Source organism: Hypanus sabinus, chromosome 1 (assembly GCF_030144855.1).
Source record: "Hypanus sabinus isolate sHypSab1 chromosome 1, sHypSab1.hap1, whole genome shotgun sequence".
NCBI lineage: Eukaryota > Metazoa > Chordata > Chondrichthyes > Myliobatiformes > Dasyatidae > Hypanus > Hypanus sabinus.
This window is the reverse complement of record NC_082706.1, coordinates 137,134,262-137,147,606: the sequence shown is the minus strand read 5'-3', so window position 1 is coordinate 137,147,606 and position 13,345 is coordinate 137,134,262. Positions and strand designations below refer to the sequence as shown.

General features: G+C 36.9%; 1 protein-coding gene across 2 annotated transcripts in view; it reads left to right on the top strand.

Moving 5' to 3' along the window:
• LOC132398003 (intermembrane lipid transfer protein VPS13B-like) overlaps positions 1-13,345 on the top strand; it is a 1,044,617-nt gene that overhangs the window by 374,944 nt on the left and 656,328 nt on the right. For both annotated transcript variants that reach the window (XM_059976892.1, XM_059976883.1), the window contains exons 18-19: positions 1,043-1,177; positions 12,106-12,285. In XM_059976892.1, coding sequence (XP_059832875.1) covers positions 1,043-1,177; positions 12,106-12,285 — 315 coding nt within the window. The remainder of the gene's footprint in view (positions 1-1,042; positions 1,178-12,105; positions 12,286-13,345) is intronic.

Here is a 13,345-nt window from a genome sequence, read left to right as displayed (position 1 = left end):
TTGCAAAGAAACATAGTTTAATTAGCAGAGGAAGGATCCATGTAATTGGAAGGCACTGCACTTAACATAGCAGTGTGCAAAAATGTCAAGGTTAAATTTGATGGGTATTGTCATGCACACTTACATTAAACCAATTACTATTGTTGAGTAGTGCTTATCACAAACCAGAGATCCTTCCTTCCTTTCAAGTTACTTTCATAGACACCTTCAAAGCTATTTTGTAGTGGTACGTATATGCAATCACAGTACTGTTCTGAACTGTAATATTTTTAAGACTGAGAAGGAAGGTGTATTTTCTATGAGAGTTCATTAATTTAGGTGGATCATATGTTTATTTGTGACATCAATTTCCAATGAGTTGGAAACCTGTTTACACTGTTTGGTTCCTGCTTGGCTCAAGCTCCATTGTCCTGTTGAGGAAAGGCCTGTGCAGGCATGGATGCACGCACAGATTCTCTTCCAATTATTAGGGATGTTTAGAAAGTGTGGACTGGAAGAAACTTTGAACTAATCACTTAACTAAACATTTGAAATAATCAATAAGCTGAGTTTATTTCAAGGAGGCCATTGGACCACTTTTATATACTAGGCATGGTGACCACTGGCTATACTCAATGAAGTGTTGAAATGAACCAATGTGAGACTCTTGCCTCCAGAATTAGGTTGTGCTTTGTATCCGAATTTACACTGTTATGTGGCAGTGCCATAGCGGAACGTACTTGAAGTGCCAAATTAATTTACTGCCCTGTGTTGCAGCTTCTTATCTTCTTATCTGCAGCTATCATTCACAGCAATTTGCAAGTCTGAATATCTTGATAATTAAAAACTGCTTCACAATGTATTTTTGAAAAGATTGAAAGTTAAACCTGTGCTGATTTTTTTTGCAATTTATGCAATTCTGTACAAAGCTCATACAATTATATACCAAGACACAGTTTGTATAACATTAAATCTCTTAAGTGTGGAGAAATAACTCCACTATCTAGAATTCCTGATTATTTAAACACAGCAGACTACTTCATTTGCAATTTTCTTTTATTAGGTGTGAAATCCCAGAATCCATTGCCAACTCTGGAGGGTTCTATCCAAAACGTTGAGTTGAAATTCTGTAGCACATCATTGGTAAAATGTGTTTCGGGGACCATGGGATCAATAAAAACTTGTGCCAAAGCCCCAGGTATGTGCAGCTGGAACATGTAAAAGTTTATTGCCTGAATAGGAGAATTGACTGATCTCTTTATAAGGGAAGTCACTAAAATTAAGAGTTTGCTTGTCTGCCATGAATCAGCTTTCTCTCCCAAAAGATGTGTTGTTTTGCCAGTAGATAATCTTATTGTGTTAAAAGTTCTATTTACTATATGCAATGGTTAGGCAGTGAAAATAATAATCTTATTTACAATCTGGCTTAAACTGTTTTGGAGTTTGTATTTCCTGAAGTTTCACTATTAAGAATTAATGTATACTTTTTTTGATGTACAAGGCTGACTTAAGGTCTGTGCATGTGGCATGCTCCATTTAATTAAAGCAGTACATATAGTCATGTTCTTTCAAGAGAAAATGGTTTAAAATGACAGCAGATTACATAGATTCAAAATTGCATTGATTTTGGTTAATCATGTCTATTAAATACAGTTTCAATTTTAACACATTTCATTCAAATTCTTATATATATCTACAGAACAATTCTATAATCTAAGTGGAGAATAGTTCCTTCCATACCCATGTAAGCCATAAAGTTTAATAGGTCAGTAATTTGTCCTATGTTATTAAACGCTAAATGCTTGATGTGAAAATGAATATGTATTGAAGTCACTCTCTCAATTCAAAAGAGCCGAATTTCAGACATGGAGTTCAATAGGTAATTGCCACTACATTGCTCATTTAAAGGAGAGAAGAGATTTGACCCTTTTTCTTGGAATGATCTCAAATTCTAGAAATGGTGACTATTTAAAATCTATGTTCAGTTTACAAAGTTCAAAGTAGAATTTACTGTCAGAGTATGTGTGTCACCATATACAACCCTGAGATTCTTTTTCTGTGGCATACTTAGCAAATCTATGGAATAGTAGCTGTAAACAATGGACGACTGTGCAAATACAAATATTACTAAGTAGCAATAAATAACAAAAACATAAAAATAACAAGAGAAAAGAGTCCTTAAAAGAGTGTAGTTATCCCTTTTTGTTCAAGAGCCTGATGGCTGAGGGGTAGTAACAGTTCTTGAACCTGGTGGTGCGACTCCTGAGGCACCTATATCTTCTGCCTGATGGCAGCAAGAAGAAAAAAGCAAGGCCTGGGTGGTGACGATCTTTGATAATGGATGCCGCTTTTCTACGGCAAAGTTTCATGTAGATGTGCTAAAAAGTTGGGAGAATTTTAAAATAATAGTGCTCTAAAATGTGGTATTATCTAGCATTTGTATTTTTTAAGTATTTTCATGAATAACAATGAGTTTATTATGAGAAAAAGCCAAATAGGTGGTACATTGGATTATCATAAAGATCTAACATGATGAGATTAAAATCTTTCTTATAGATAGCTGTTGGTGTGAAATTTTAATTGTCTTCACCTGTTTCTTAGTGATTGAACTCACAGTGTGAAACTTCTCTCCTATCTTTATATAAAATTTGCTGTTGGTTTATGAATGTTTGCCAGGATGTCTGATTTCACAAGTGGAAAACATTTCAACTGTCCAACTGAGCTTAATATTTTGAAATTAAGACACCTTGAAGAAATTAGATGGAGTTTGAACTTCTCCATGTGCTTTAAATAACTGTGCTGTGTTTCCTCTGAGATTGACTTATTTAATGGAAGTTAAGTTGTAGTTGCCTTTCCACCATCTACAATGCTCAGGCCAGGAGTGTAATGGAATTCTCTCCACATGTGATGAGGAATTCAGTTCCAATAATGCTTGAGTCATGACACTGTCCAATGCAAGCACCCTGCTTGATTGGCACCCAATCCATATGAAGTGTGTTCATTGTTTTAATCTATTCTTTCTCTTCAACACCATCCATGTATAAATATATATTGCACTTACAGAACCAGGCTACTTCACCATCATTTTCTAAACCTTTCACCACTGCCACTACAATAAATGAGAGAAACAAGCAAAATAAATGCTGATGCTGTAATTTGATATAGAATCACAAGTGGATGCACAAAAGATTGCAGATGCTTGAATCTAGAGCAACAAACTAATTCCTGGAGGCTCTTATAAAGTTGAGCAGCATCTGTGGGGCAAAAGAATTGTTGACGCCTTGGGTTGAAACCCTGCATCACACTAAGGTAGAGGAGAGGGATAGTGACATGAAGGGTGCCAATAGGTGATTGGTGAACCAAAAGAGATGGAAGGATGATAAGCAGATCGAATCAGTTAAGAGAGGGGGAGGGGGATGTTCGCGATTGAGGCAGAATAAGAATCAGGTTTATGACACTTACATATACTATATCATGAAATTTTGTCAAGTAGATGATATATGGATAAAGACAAAAGAAAAAGCAGGGAGCCAGGAGAGGAGAGGACAGCAACAAGTATATCCCTTTGGTACTGTTGTGGGGTAGATTCCTTATCAGGGCACAGGAGCAGCAACTGGGTCATGGGCAGTGTGCTGTTTCTGAGGCTCAGCAGGGAAGGGTAAAGTCAGGCAGAGTGATCGTGATAGGAGACTCAATAGTAAGGGGAATGGACAGCAGATTCTCTGGCCACAAAAGAGAAGCCAGGATGATGTGTTGCCTCATCAAGGACGTCTTTGAGAGACTGCAAAAGATTCAAAATAGGAAGGGTGAGCAGCCAGAGGTCATGATGCACATTGGCACTAATGACATATGTAGAAAGGGGGAATAGGGTGATATGAAAGAGGTTGAAGAGGAAGACCTCCAAGTTAGTAATCTCTGGATTACTCGCAGTACCAGATCCTAGTCACAGTAGGAATAGGATAATAGTACTCTTGAATGAGTGGCTGAGGGAGAGGTGCAGAGGGCAGGGTTTCAGATTTCTGAATAATTCGAATCCCTTCTGAGGAAGGTACTGTATGATGTGTACAAAAAAAGCGGGTTACACCTGAACCCAAGACCAATATTCTTGTGCTCCAGTTTACTAGAGCTGTTGGGAAGGGTTCAAACTAATTTGACTGGGATGGAAACCAGAGTGATTGGGCTGATGGTGGAGCAATTGGTGTAGAACTTGATGCATTATGTAGTGAGACTATGAGGAAGAACAGGTAGATGATAGGGCAAAATTACAGTCTGTGGGATGAACTGAAGTGTAACATGGGGGTAGAATTGAAAATGGTGGTGAATACAGGACTGAAGGTGTTACACTTGAAAGCACATAGTATATGGATTGAGGTAGATGATCTTGTAGTGTCATTGAAGATTGACAGGTGTGATGTTTTGTGCATCACTGAGTTATGGCTGAAAGAAGATCAAAGTTGGGAGTTTAACATCCAAGAATACATCTTGATTCAAAAGGACAGGCAGGTCTTTTCTATACAAGGGCTGGGGTGATTCTGCTGGTAAGAAATAAATTTGTATCCTTAGAGAGAGGTGACATAGGATCGAAGATGTAGAACCGTAGTGGATAGAGTTAAGAAACTGCAAGAGTAAAAAGGCCCTGATGAGAATTATATACAGGTGATCAAACAGTATCCAGGAGATGGAAAAGGCATTTCAATATGCAGGTAGGTTAGGAAAATCAGATTGGTGCTGGATTCCAAGAGAGGGAATTCATAGAATACCTATGAGATGTCTTTTTCGGGTAGCTTATGGCTGAATCCACTAGGGGAAAGAGAATTCTGGATTGAGTGTTATTTAATAAACCAGATTTGATTAGAGACTTTAAGGTTTCGGAGGCAGTGATCATATTATGATAGAATTTACCTGAAGTTTGAGAAGGAGAAGATAAAGCAGATTAAAAGGAGTTACAGAGGCATGAGACAGGTAGGGGGGGGGGGGGGGCTGGCCGGAGTTGATTGGAAGGGGACACAAGCAGAGATGATGGCAGAACAGCGATGGTTGGAATTTCTGGGGGACAATTCTGAAGTCGCAGGATAGATACATCCCAAAGCAGTATTCAAAAGGGAGGTTGAGGCAACTGTGGCTAACAAGGGAAGTCAAAGACAGCATAAAAACAAAAGAGATGGCATATGATAGAGCACAAAAATAAGTGGGAAGTTGGAGGAGTGGGAAGGTTTTAAGAACCACCAGAAGACAACTAAAAAAAACATAAGTAGAGGAAATACAAAATATGGAGGTTTGCCAACTAATGGTATAAAAGAAGATACCAGAAGATTTTTTTAGATATATAAAGAGTAAAAAAGAGGCAAGAATGGATATAGGACTCTGTATAATGATGCTAGAGTGGTAGTAATGGTGGGCAAAGAAATGGCAGATGATTTTAGTAAGTATTTTGAGTCAGTCTTTATTGTGGATGACAGCAGCAGTATGCCAGAAGTTCATGAGCACTGGGGACAAATGTGAGTGTAGTCAGTATTATTAATGAGGTGGTGTTTGGGAAACTGTAAAATCTGAAGGTAGATAAGTCACCTGAACCAGATGGATGAATCACCAGAGTTCTGAAAACAGTAACTGATGAGGTTGTGGAAGCATTACTAATTGTCTTTCAAGGATCACTAGGTTCTGGCATGGATCCAGAGGACTGGGAAATTGCAAATATCAATGTGTTTGTTGCTTATTTGGATTTTCTGAAGGCCTTTGACAAGATGCCACATATGAGACTACTCAAGATAATACCCATGGTATTACAGGAAAGATACCTTCATGGATGGAAGATTGGCTGAATGGTGGGAGGAACAAAGAGTGTGAATAAAGGGGGTTTGTGCTGGTTAGCTGCCAGTAACTAGTGGTGTTCCGCAGGGGTCAGTGTTGGAACTTTGTGGCCAAGTTTGCAGCCGATACAAAGTTATGTGTTGAGGCTTTAGGGAATCTGCAGAAGGATTTGGACAGATTGGGAGAATGGGCTAGGAAATGGCAGATGGAATATAACGTAGGGAAGTCTATGGTCATGTACTTTGGTAGAAGGAAAAACGCACAGACTTTTTTAAATGGAAAGAAAATCCAAAAATCAGTGGTGCAAAGTGATTTGGGAGTCCTATTGTAGGATTCCCTAAAGGTCAACTTGCAGGTTAACTTGGTGGTAAGGAAGGGAAATGAAACATTATCATTCATTTTGAGAGGACTAGAATATAAAAGCAAGGACATAATGTAGAGACTTTATAAGGCATTGAGGACGTTTGGGTTCATTATCAATGAAAAAATGTGTTGGTACTGGAGAGGGTCCAGAGGAGCTTCACAAGAATGATTCTGGGAAAGAAAGGGTTAACGTATGAGGAATGTTTGATGGTTCTGTGCCTGTACTTATGGAGTTTAGAAGAAAGGGGGGGGGGGGATCTCATTGAAACTAATTCAATATTGAAAGGCCTAGATTGAGCGGATGTGGAGAGGACGTTTCTTATATAGTGGAAGTCCGGGACCAGGGGGCACAGTCTCAGAGGGACATCCATTTAGAGCAGGGTGAGGAGGAATTTCTTTAGCCAGGGGTGATGAATCTGTGGAATTCACTGCGTTCGAGGCCAAGTCATTGGGTACATTTAAATCAGAGGTTGATAGGTTTTTGATTAGCCAGGGCATCAGGAGATTGGGGTTCAGAGGGATAATAAATCAGCTATGATAGAATGGTGGATCAGACTCAATGAGCTGGATTGCATAGTTTTGTTCCTATGTCTTATAGTCTTATGGGAGGGTGAAGGTGGAGATAACCTGGAGGATGACCATTTACCACATGAGGAAGAAAGAAAGGTGATAATGGAAACAATTAGGGGAGAATTGAAGGCTGATGGAATCAGAAGTAGACGGGATTGGAAAGGGAGGAGGTGGAACAAAACAGGAGGAAGAGGAAACTGGATGATTGGGTGGTATGGGAAAAGGTACAAAAATGGAAGGATCAAAGAGAAATGAAAAGGAGGGAGATGATGGGCTGGGAGGAGAAATGGTGGATGTGAGGATCCCCTGAAACTGAAAAATCAATGTTCATACCTTTGGGTTGTAAGTTATTCAGGTAGAATATGAGCTGTTGTTAATTTAGTTTGCTTTGAGCTTCACCCTGCAGTAGAGAAGGCCGAGGATGGGCATATTGGTGTCGGAAGGAGAAGGGGAATTAAAATGGCATGCAACTGGAAGCTCGGGATGGTCACTGTGGACAGAATGCGTGCTCTGGAAATGCAGACAATGGCCTTGATATACAATGTCATTTCTGTTTCCTTATCATCAACACCCTGGAGGTCAGCACTGAACAGGATCTCAGCAGGACCACCTGCATAGTACTGTGGCTACCATAGTAGGGCAAATCTACTGAGCCTGAAGTGATTCACTTTCTTACAGTACAAATTATTGACTTGTACACATGCAAAGTATCATAAGAAATGAAACAAATTCTGGAGCAAACTATTTGTTTGTCAGTTACACAACTGACCAGTTTAAAAATCTTCCAAATCCATCACCTTTATTTTGTTGTGGGAATATGTACAGACATCATGGCAACAAGTTCCTATGGTTTCTGTGGTACTACCTCCCAATTTGTTGCCACTGTCTAGAGCCATTGACATCCATATGGTTATAATGCAACATTGCAAATATTCAGGTCCCTTGGCTCAACCAGTGTGTGCTGACCATGCTGTCCACCCAACTAATCCCAGTTTCATTCATTCAGCCAATATCCTGCTCCTCCACGTAGCTACCTATCCAGCTGTTTCTCAATTGATACTATTTTATCTGCTTCTTGTCTCGAAGCACAACAGCCCACAGCAGCCACACTCTGACTTGAATGTTTAATGTTGTTTCACTATAAGTTCTAGGTCGCTATCCTGCATCTTCTTCAAAGACGATGTTAACTTAGTGGCATCCCCAGATAGGCTATGGTAGTTCAAGTGAGTATCCACTCAGCATCTGTTCGTGCACAACTAGGAAATGTCCACAAAATCACCATACAAGTGAAAAAGTTAATAAAACAATAGACCATATATAACAAGAATTCAGATATTTCAGATTTGAATATACAAGCCACTAATGTCCAGAAACTTATTTTGTCCTGCTCACCGGACTGACTAAAACTTCAATATGCTAAATAGACATAGAATCTTTGGACACTACCTCACCTTTTTTCATTTTTAGAATCCTTTTATTGGTACGTAATCTTCGACAGCTATAAAATGATACAAAACTTCAACAAATTTATATATATACAATTAATAAAGCTGAATAAAATAAAAGCTGATTGTAATGTATTAAAATGGAAAAAATATTATATGTAAGGCAGAGAAAGAAAAAAAAAGAACCCCATCTAACTAAGAAAAAAAACCCCCACTGACTACAAAAAAAGGGAAAAAAAACCCATTAGGAATCAAGCCCTGGAGCAATACGTCTTACCATCATCTATATATATATAAAGAAAAAGAATCATCAACCGCCAATTCATGTTTATATAGAATAAGATGGGAAGGAAACCATATAAAATAATTCAAATTAAATTATAATATTTGACAAAAGAGCCCCATCTTCCCTCAAAATCGAATCGGGGATCGAAAGTTCTGCTTCTAATTTTTTCAAAACTGAGACATAACATTACTTGAGAAAACCATTCAATTAATGTAGGAACAGAGGTATCTTTCCATTTTAATAAAATAGCCCCTCTTGCCAATAGTGTAACAAATGCAATTTACATGTTGATCTGCAGATGAAATACCCTGAATATGATGCAGAAGTATTCCAAATAGAACAGTCAATCTGTTAGGTTGTAAGTTAATTTTCAGAGCTTTAGAAATTGTAGAAAATAAAGATTTTCAAAACAGTTTTAATAAAGAACATGACTAGAACATATGTGACAAAGTAGCCACTTCAGTTTTACACCTATTGCAGTAATTGTCTATACTAGGAAATATTTTAGATCGTCTCTCCTTTGTTATGTAATAACGATGAACAATTTTAAACTGAATTAAACAGTGATTGGCACTTTTCAAAGAAGAATTTACGTTTTTCAAAACTCGCAACCAATCTTCATTAACAAAGATCATATTAAGTTCTCTCTCCCAATCTTGTTTAATCTTTAGTGAGAGGTTCTCTTTTTGTAACAAAAGTAAATTATAAATTGCTAATGGAACCTCTCACTAAAGGATTCAACTTCAAAATGGTTTCCAACAAATCAGATTCTTGCAGATATGGAAACTTTGATAAATATTGTCGTAAAAAACATCTAACCTGAAGATATTGCAGAAAATGTGTATGAGCGAGAGAATATTTGTTAATTAACTCTTCAAAAGTCATCAATCGACCATCACAAAATAAATCTGTAAATGTTTTTTAAAAAGGGATCTGTTCTTTTAATATATTTTAATATATAGTATTTCCATTTTGCACAATTTTATAATCTATTCAATATATATATATATTTTATTATTTTTTTCTCTGCTAGATTATGTATTGCATTGAACTGCTGCTGCTAAGTTAACAAATTTCACGGCACATGATTCTACCTCTGAATGTTTAACCAGCACCTCCCCCACCACCCCAATAAAAATTCAAAGGAAGAATCTTATTTATCTTTTTTCTCTTACTGCATTCAAATATTGTGTTTCCTTAGTTTTTCGGGTATATTTGGATCTATCACATTTCTCTTTTTGTTCTGCTTTGTTTTCTTTACATTCTTCTGCTTCTTTATTTCTTTCTCTCAAGGATTTCTGAGAAATCTCTGAGGCTTAATTGAATAATTCTGAATCTAATTCCAGATTTTAGCTGAACATTAGTGGCTTCTGATTGAGTACTGGACAGTTTTTAGTTTCTGTTTCAAATGTTGGGCGAACAATTGTGACCTTTGGTGTGAAATAGTGGAACTCCCAAGTCCTGTGATCCCAGAGTGAATAGTTTCCCCAACTGTTGAGACTGATTATTCATTCGTTTGTGAAATCTGCCTTTTCAAGTGGTGGTTGGTCATCTAATACTGCAACAAAGATCTTAATCCAACATTCTATTCAAATTGTTGGTTTAATAACTCTACTGAGATCTAAATATTTAGTTTATTTTCATGGTGCTTTGCTCACTTTGGGGTTTCTTAAATCCATTATAACAGTACATACTGTCCCTAGATAACAGATGGATTCTGTTTCTACAATTGTCTTTGTCAAAAATGACACAAAATGAAAACCATACCTCCAAAGTATTATAATGAATGGCATTGAAACACTTAAGGCAGAAAAAAAAGAACAATTACAGAAAGTAGAGAGAGAGAAAACTAGTTCTGCAGTTTGTAGAAGCAAATACAGAGAGATAAGTCAGAATTTTTAATTTAATATTTTGGGAGCTTGTTCATATCTGTGGGTATTACACACAGTCAGGATATTCTAACCTGGGAATGGCTTGTAATTGAAGAGTGGAAATCTGATTGGATGAGGACTGCTCAATCAGGAGGGATGGACTACAGGGTTATAAATACCACTGGACTAGGCATGCATCATTCACTATTCACCAGGCATCATCCCTGATGAAGATGGCAGAGTTTGTCATCGAAACATTGGCTATAATCGATACCTATACCTGGGTGGAAGGTCAAGAAGAGTTTATTCAATGTTACATGTTATTCTGGTTTAGATATATTAAATATCATCTCCAGACATCCATATCCATAAGCACCTATATCAACAAATCAGTATTCGTAGTGAAGGTACAAAGGCTTGGAAATTTGACATTGCTTCAATTAGACTCTTAATGTACTGTATGCCATGCTTGTATCCAATGACAACCATGACTACCAAGCTAGAAGTAAGAGCACCTCAGATTCTGTGACTGCAGTGTGAACATTTGAGACTGACTATATTTGAATACAAGAGCAGAGATCAGTTGGTTGTCTTCACTTGTTTATTATCTGTGAGCTGCAATGCCAATTTGAAATTTCAGGGACAGTTTCCTTGTCACAGAGGAGTTGGGAGGACTGGGATGCTGGTGGGATAACGCAGAGGAAGAATGTTAATTCAAGCAGCTGCAATGTTAGCTGAAGTTCTTGGCAATTTTATGAGGGGAGGGTGGAACCTGAGACAGAAGCTTTGCTGCTTTGTAAGGTAAACATAAGGTTTGATGCTTGCTTTTTCAGAATGCAGCAATCCTTTAAGAGTTGCAAGAACTATTCTACAAAATGCATGGCATTTAGTGTGCTCATTTGCAATCACATTTTATGAAATGGGTCTGGAATAGGTGTTAAGACGTCTTTTGTTTTGTTCATGCATTGTGGGCTCATAGGGAGGAGCTTTAACCAGCACTGCAGGCTGCAAACTTTCTTTCTGTACAGAGTGGTTGGTTGTAATCCAACCCTCCCCTTGGGGAACTTCCCTATGTTGTAAACAAACACACATAACCCAGTTTTAAGGCCATTAGGTATTTGTTGACAATTCTTTGCTCATGGTATGGATCATTTAAAAGAAAAATCAGATTACCCTTTCAATGTTTTGTTATATTTTCTGGTTTTCTGTGGTAGAAAAAGTAAATTAATTATATTGGACAGTATTGTGTTCCTATGAAATAACTCTTCACTTGCCAAGGTTCCACAGAGCAAATCCTATAGAACTTTCCCAAGGGCTTGCTGCATATTTTTAATTCATTGGAATGACATGCTTATTCTAATGAATGACTTGCTCTGATCACTTGAGGGAAGTGAATTTATAAAAAAATCATCTCATTGTCCAAATATCTTCAACTAGGTGATGTCCCCTGGAAATTCTGAATAAAATAGTACCCGGTAATAACATATTCCATGAAAGTGTTATTCCCCAAAACAGCTTATGTCAAGGATATTCTTTTGTGGGTTGAAAAACCTTTGTATGTATCTGAGGCAGTGGAACAACATTCTCTTGGTGAATGGGAAAGACTTTTTGTAGTTTTTTTAGTGAATATGTTTTTCTCACAGTATCATTTCAAGTTAAGATTCCAGGTAAAATGTGCTTTGCCTTTCTGCTTGGTTGTTAGGATGTTTGTTTCTGTATGATTTGAGATATTAATATATTTAAAGGAAGTTGTTGACAGAATCCTTTTAATCAAAACTAGGAAGAAGTGATGGGATGAAAGAAAAGCTGATTCCATTAATACAAGGACCTTCAGACACAAGAGATTTGTATAAGAGCAAATGGCTGAATGAAAATAGGAAACCAGAGTCTCTTTTAGCTCCTGACCTGCTTGCTTTCACCATCCAGATTCCTCTGCACATGGACAGCTATCACAGCTCTGGTAAGAATTAACTCTGGATATTCTATTTTTCTTCTTTTGGGAACTTCTATCATGATAATAGGTGAGCACCATTTTATTGCAAGATGTTTATGAATGACAACCCTGATACAAGTTGCACATGTACCATCCGATGAAATTATGAAAATTAATCACTATATTAATTATAAATACACTCAACCCGGCCCAACATTGTTTCATTATGCGGACCAAAAATTAATATCTGCTGAATGAAGTAACACTTTTGTCAAACATGAAGTATATGTTTTGCATATGTCTCCTCTTGCATTACATGTTCTCTCTTTCATGCTGACTGTGGTTAAAAGAGCAAAGAGCTGGAATGAATTTTAACCTTTTAGGAATTAATTTTATGTAATTTACAACTCTTGTACAATATGTAATTCTTGGGTCTAAAAGAAGATTTATATGAATTGATGTGGACTATGTAAAATATTACTGAAGTTGCACATGACTGCAAAGATGAAACCATTATTATAAATGATAGATTTTTAGGAGATTAATTACGGGAGTCCATTTGGGAAATAACATTGTAATACTTGAGAGCCATGTTTTAAAAGAATAATTAATTAAAGTGTAGGCTTATCAATGTGGCTGTTATCATCTCATAAAACTGAAAATTCACCAAATGCCATGGAAACATTGGAGAGAGTTCATTTCTATGAAGCTTTGTCAGAATGGTGCCATTTGAACAAACTTGAATGATGTTCTGATTTTTTTTACCAATAATAGGTCAGTCAGATTTTATTAAAATTGTAGAAGTAATATGTTTCACGTATGTTGTGTTTTAGCGTAATATCATCCACAAAGTTTCTGGAAACATAGATTCATATCTTAGCTCTATTTATTCAAAATTGTTCTGTAATGAATAGGATCTTTACCAAATTGAGCTATAACACTTCATACAAAAAGCTAAATCCATTTTTATGATAATAGAAACCACCTTGGTCTTAGCAGAATGTCACAAATTTTAGTCATTTTGTTAATGACTGTTGTTACACTAATTTCTGTTCAGTATAGTTATAGAACAATGTCTCACACAATA